This window comes from Mus caroli, chromosome 7, assembly GCF_900094665.2.
Source record: "Mus caroli chromosome 7, CAROLI_EIJ_v1.1, whole genome shotgun sequence".
In the NCBI taxonomy this organism is placed as follows: Eukaryota; Metazoa; Chordata; class Mammalia; order Rodentia; family Muridae; genus Mus; species Mus caroli.
The window spans coordinates 132,904,715-132,911,463 of NC_034576.1; the positions used below are offsets into that span (position 1 = coordinate 132,904,715).

At 40.0% G+C, this 6,749-nt stretch overlaps 1 protein-coding gene across 1 annotated transcript in view; it reads left to right on the forward strand.

Annotated features, from left to right (window-relative positions):
- Plekha1 (pleckstrin homology domain containing A1) overlaps nt 1-6,749 on the forward strand; it is a 49,467-nt gene that overhangs the window by 32,538 nt on the left and 10,180 nt on the right. The window contains 4 exon segments of the mRNA XM_021166897.2: nt 450-504; nt 507-574; nt 3,663-3,806; nt 5,333-5,401. Coding sequence (XP_021022556.1) covers nt 450-504; nt 507-574; nt 3,663-3,806; nt 5,333-5,401 — 336 coding nt within the window.

The window sequence follows — 6,749 nt, forward strand, 5'->3', positions numbered from 1 at the left end:
AGTGAGTTCCAGGACAGCTAAGGCTACACAGAAAAACCCTGTCTTGAAAAACCAAAAACCAACCAACCAACCAAACAAACAAAAAAAGAAGCATACTCAGTTTTTAATTGATGTTGAGAGTGTTTTATTTTATAAAGTTGTCTAGAATGTAGTTCAGCAGGGATCTCAACCTGTGTTGCCTGCTCCCTGTAAGCCCCTGCTCCTTCTTAAGCTGCAGAGAGTTGGCCAGGGAGGAAGGAGGAAGTGTATAAGCAATGACTGCACAGGCCCAGCAGTGGTGATGCTGTATCCTAAAGTGTTGTCAGACCAGGACAGTCTGAGTGCTTGGGTTAAAATACTGTAAATAGATTATTATATGTCAGTTATCTAAAACTAGTTGAAAGTTCTATGATGATGGGAGGGTTGCAGATACACTTCTTGTTGCACAGTAACCTATCTCACTCTTCCAGGTACCAAAGCAGTCAGACTCACAGCCGGCCTCTGACAGCCTGAGTCGCCAAGGTGACTGGGTAAGAAGCAAGTGTCTTACAGAACTGATATTGTCGGTGGTGTGCCCATCATCACGCCAACGCAGGTAACAAGTCAGCGCTTCTGCTCTGTGCAGGCCTCAGGACTGCACACTGACGCTTTCCTTTTCATCCAAGCTGAAACAGAATGTCTTGGCTGAATTCATTCAATATTAATATTCTGTAAAAGCTTTTTATTAGAGAGTGTTTTACAAACTTGTGTATGTTGATTATAAAAAGGATCGGAAGTCACACAGATAACTACTCTGTCCTTTGAGCTGAACTCTTTGTATTTCCCCTGCAGAAGTGGATTCGGGAGTTACATGTGAGACTTTGTAGCAGCGCACCTCACATCAGTCTTAAGAAGTTACTCTGTCTCACTTGTAAGGGCTGCAGAGGTCTGCTAGGATTTACAGACCTCCCTTAGCAAACAAACGAACGGAGAGGGTTTCTTTCCCTTTCTTTTATTTAACACTGCTGTGGTGGACATTCTTATACCTTAAGCTTTGGAGACTAACTCTGGGGGCCTGTGCATACTAGGAAGCCCTACCACTGAGCTTTATCTTAGTTTTTTAAAATATTTTTGTTTATGACAGCATCTGAAAGAGTTGTACAAGCTGTCCTTGAATCTACTTTGTAACCCAGATAAGCCTTGAACCTTAGCTCCTCCTGCCTCAGCTTCCTGGGCAGCTGAAATTACAGGTCTCCACCAAGAACAATTAATTCTTGTAAGTAAAGTTGCTGAGTTAGAGTATACAGATATGTGGGTAGTTGTGTGTTTGTGTGTGTGTGTGTGTTTCCTGCAACCCTGGCTAGATTGTATCCTAAAAGCACTGATAGGCCTGGGTATTAGGAAAAATAAATTTATGTACTTTTAAAAATGAACTTGAAACTTTCATATGGACTTAAGTTTCTTACATTGCTATTGAGAAAATGTACTTTTAAAAAAATTTATTTATTTTTAATATTTATTTACTTATTATGTATATAGCATTCTGTCTGCATGTATGCCTGCAGGCCAGAAGAGGGTACCAGACAGATCTCATTATAGATGGTTGTGAGCCACTATGTGGTTGCTGGGAATTGAACTCAAGACCTCTTAAAGAGCAGTGCTCTTAACCTCTGAGCCATCTCTCCAGCCCAAGATTTATTATTTATATTAATTTGAGTACACTGTCGCTGTTTTCAGATGCACCAGGAGAGGGCATCAGATCCCATTACAGATGGTTGTGAGCTACCATGTGGTTTCTGGGAATTAACTCCGGACCTCTGGAAGAGTAGTCAGTGCTTAACCACTGAGCCATCTCTCCAGACCAAGAAAATGCACTTTTAATACAAATCCAAGTATTATTAGTTGTGAAATCAAGAATTTGAAGTGATGGCTGTTGCCAGTGTTGGATATGCTTGCTCAGTGCTTCTGTGACTTCTGATTTTTGGGGGTTTTGTTTTGTTTTGTTTTGTTTCCCCGAGACAGGGTTTCTCTGTATCACCCTAGCTATCCTGGAACTCACTCTATAGACCAGGCTGGCCTTGAACTCAGAAATCTGCCTGCTTCTGCCTCCCAAGTGCTGGGATTAAAGGCGTGCACCACCACTGCCGGGGCTGTGATTTTTGATCTTAACAGATTCTGATGCTGTGTAGACCTTTAACATTGTAACATGCACTATCTCATTTCAAGCCATTTGCCATAGGAGTGTGCTTAGTGGGAAGACATCTCGTAACATCAATAAATTACATTCAGTATATTTTTCTATGTTTGGCAAAGGGTATTATTATCATTATTATTATTATGCCAAAGTTAGATGGCTTTTTCTAAAAAGAGTGATTTTAGGCTCCTAAACTTGTGATGGTAAGTAGCTGGGCTGAGCTTTTCTCCATACCATGGCTCACGTTGGCTGTTGGTATGTAGATGTGTTAAGACACTGGTGTGATGTGCCTATGGCTGCTGTAGATTAGGTTCTACAGAAGATGTCTTTAAAAACATTTCAAAGAATGCTACTGTTTTATTGTAATATAGAATTAAAAATTACAGAGTAGCATTTCGACAATATAGATTCAAGAAAATGTTAAATTTCACTGAGATGGTTAATTTATTTGAAATCTATTATATTACGTAAACCGTTAAGTGTTAAATTAGTGTTGACCTGTTTAAGTTATAGGTTGAAAATTCTTTGTGATATAACTGACAATTGAGACTTAATTGTTCTTTGGAGTTTTTTTGGAGTTCTTAAAATTTTAACTGACAGGCTGGAGAGATGACTCAGCGGTTAAGAGCATTGACTGTTCTTCTAGAGGTCCTGAGTCCAATTTCCAGCAACTACATGGTGGCTCACAACCATCTGTAATGGGCATCTGATGCCCTCTTTTGGTGTGTCTGAAGATAGAGACAGTCTACCCACATACATGAAATAAATAAATAAATAAATCTTAAAAAAAAAAAAAAGAGGCTGGTTCTGGTTCTCTTAAAAAAAAATTAACTGACTGACTTGTGGAATTGTAGCAGATAGATGCTGTAACTGACTGACTTGTGGAATTGTAGCAGATAGATGCTGTAAATAACCAGGAAGTCTTGGGCATGGTTATAGTCACTTAGTTTTAAATACTATAAAGATAAAGAACTTTTAGACTTGATATCAGGTACATTGTCCATAAAAGGACTGATAATTGCATATCATCAGTATTTCAAATGCTTGTTTTGTAAAAGACCCTGTTCAGAGGATGAATAGAAAAGATAAATAGAAGAAAAGTCCAACAAAGGATTGCTATCTACAGAAAGAACTCTCAAACCCAAAAGTTAACAAACCAAAAGTCCTTTTAAAGTAGACAAAGTTCGTAAAGACATTTCACCACCAGCACTTAGTCTAAGTGAACTTTACTAAGTTTAGGTTTATGAAGGTTTTTGTTGTTGTTGTTAATTGAATACTTTGTATGTGTGCATATGGGAGGGAGGGAGGAAGGAAAGAAAGAAGGAAGAAAGCCAGCCAGCCTCACCCCAAGAAGAAGGAGTTTTGCAGAACTATAGAAATGGGTGTTTGTGGTTGATCAGTAACAAGGAAGTTGTGATTAAGTGTCACAGACTTAAAATTTTTCTGATGTAACATTAATGTAAGTATTTAAACTTAGAGCAAGAAATAACTTTTTTTTGCTTCATTTTAGAAAGAAGAAGTAAACGAAGGTGGTGAGAATCTTGATAGAAACAATTTGAAACGGTCACAGAGCCATCTTCCTTACTTTGCTCCTAAGCCACCTTCAGACAGTGCAGTTATCAAAGCTGGGTATTGTGTGAAACAAGGAGCGGTGGTGAGTAGCTCACCTGTACCTGGGAAGCAGGGAAGACGCGTGTCCCAGCAAGCTTGCAGCTCAGAACTCAAGTTGTGTGCTTCATGGTCTGAAAGACCCAGAGTGGAGAGCAGGCTGTTGCTGGAAAGGGTGTAGACGGTTTGCTCCATGAGAATCACCCAGTTACTTCCTTGGTCTCTGGGCAGTTGGGCAAGTTATGCCTATAGTCGCCAGCATTTAGTCTAAGTGGACTTTACTAAGTTTAGGTTTAGGAAGGTTGTTGTTGAGTTGAGTGCATGTGTGCATATGGGTAAGGGAGGGGAACCTGAGCATGCATGTGCTCTGAGATCAGAAGACAACTTTGTCAGTTCTCCACTTGTGCCTTCACCTGGATCCCAAGTGCCTTCACCTGCTCAGTCATCGTTGCCACCAGAAAGTCCCGGGAAAGAAGGAGGAGACCAGAGGTTTCCCAAGACACACAGACCGACCGTCTATAGGTTGAGGCAGAATTTCCCTCAGGCTGTATGGTTTAGCTGTGGGCTAATTAGGCTTTTAAGGAGGTAAATTTTATTCCTAAATCTAAAAAAAAAATTTTTACAGATTTTTTTTTCTTAATTTTCAAACCTATTTTATTATTATTATTATTTTTTAAAGATTTATTTATTTATTATATGTAAGTACACTATAGCTGTCTTCAGACATTCCAGAAGAGGGCGCCAGATCTCGTTGCGGATGGTTGTGAGCCACCATGTGGTTGCTGGGATTTGAACTCTGGACCTTCGGAAGAGCAGTCGGGTGCTCTTACCCACTGAGCCATCTCACCAGCCCCCCAAACCTATTTTATTTTTAATATGTATTTATTTTTATTTTATATGTATTATCTTGAATGTATAATCTGTGTGCCATGTATATGGAGTTCTAGTGGAGGCCAGAAGGAGGTGTAAGAGACCCTGGAGCAGTTTCCCAGTAGAAATGGTTGTGTTGCCCTTAGGGTGCTAGGAGTTGAGCCTGGGTCTTCTGGGAGACCATTCTTAACCACTGAGCCATCTCCCCAACACTACTTACAGATGATTTAGGGTGCTTAAACACTGATAAGAATATTTGTATAAGAGGGTATTAAACATTTTCTACGTGGGTTTGTTCTATTTTGTATTTATTGTTGACCTGTTATATGTGAAATATTTGAAAAAGGACTCATGCTGTTGTAGATAGAGAAGCCTGACGGGTTAATGACATTTCCCATGCTGATTTTTACCTCGTGGATGGGCTGGCAAGAAGGGAAGAGAACACCTCTTTCTTTTCCACTGTTCGAGATCAAAATCGTGAAATATCAGAGTTACTCATAAACTCTGAGAATGAGCTGCCCAAGGCCAAGACCGTCCTTCAAGGCTTGGTTAGCAGGGAGAGGGGCCATTAACCACCTCCCTTGGGAAGGGGGTGTCGTTTCCGAGTACTTGGCATTTCGGATTGTGGGTTCATATTGGAACGATTAAAGGGTGATGAACATTTGACATTCTTTGAAGCCTCTGTCTGTTCTTCTCTGGTAGATGAAAAACTGGAAGAGAAGATATTTTCAATTGGATGAAAACACAATAGGCTACTTCAAATCTGAACTGGTATGCAGTCGCTTCATACATATGCCTCCAGGTGCTTGGCAGGTCACACTGCAGTGCTTGTGTGATTGTGTGCTTGTGTGCCATTCTGGTTTTCTAATGGCCCAGTTCTGGTTTTTTTTTTTTTTTTTTAATTTTTTTTTAATTTTTTCAAGTTTTATGTATTATATCTAAGTACACTGTAGCTGTCTTTAGACACCCCAGAAGAGGGCGTCAGATCTTATTACAGATGGTTGTGAGCCACCATGTGGTTGCTGGGATTTGAACTCAGGACCTTTGGAAGAACAGTCAGTGCTCTTAACCGCTGAGCCATCTCTCCAGCCCCCCCAGTTCTGGTTTTAAGTGCACCTATATTTCAGTCTATTTGGTTGTAATGCATTCGGATAGTTATGTATTTCTTAAATGTGTTTTAAATAAAACTACCTTCAAGGAAGTGTTCCATCTTGATAGATCTAAAATTCTCAACAGCCCCACATGTAACTCTCTGTCAGAGGGACATTAGAAAAGGAGGTGTAGGAAATCCTCCAAAAGCAGCATTCAGCCCTCTGCATCTCTGTCTACCTCCTCTCCCCTGCTGCGTGTTAACGTGCTCTTTTCCTGTTTCAGATCACCTCTTAAGTTGTTTCTCTTGAGATAGCTTTTTCTGAAGGCAGAGTCAAAGACTGAGTCTCCCTCCTTGCTTGTTTGAGTTATGCACCATTAAGATGTCAGGTAGCCTAAATCCTACAGTAGATACGTGCATAAATTAATGAGAATCTCCCTCTTCTATAAAACTGTGGGGCTTTCATATGCTGCATACTCTGAATGAGGGCATCAGAACAACTCTGTCCAGATTAGCTTCCTGCCCTGGTACATATGTTCCATGCCTGTGTTGTTCTGTGTAGGCTGTGTGTGGCTTTTGGGTGCTGGTAATGTGACCAGTGTGGTAAGGAAGTGAGTTTATTTCATTTCAAAATTAAAACCAATTTCATTTAGTAATTTAAATTTACAGTTCCTCATAGGCAATGTTCTGTATTGGGAGCATCTTAGGGGTCAGTTATTTTAGAAATCTATAAAGGGCAGAAGCAACCTATATAGTCTGCTGTAGACTGTCAGAGCCCATGTGCAGTGAGGAAGCTGTCTTTCCCTGCCTGAAGAACCAAGGGCAGAAAGTGGTAAGTAACAAGAGACTAGAATGGTCACATGCATACTTGTCAATAAAATGAGGCAATATATCAAGAATAATAGAAACCAAGGTTCTTGGGATAAAAGCACAGCTTCTTGCTATAACTTAACAGACATAGACATAAATATATGTTCTTAATGTGAGTGCATTTGAATAAAATATAGCTCCGTGTCTTTTTTTTTTTTT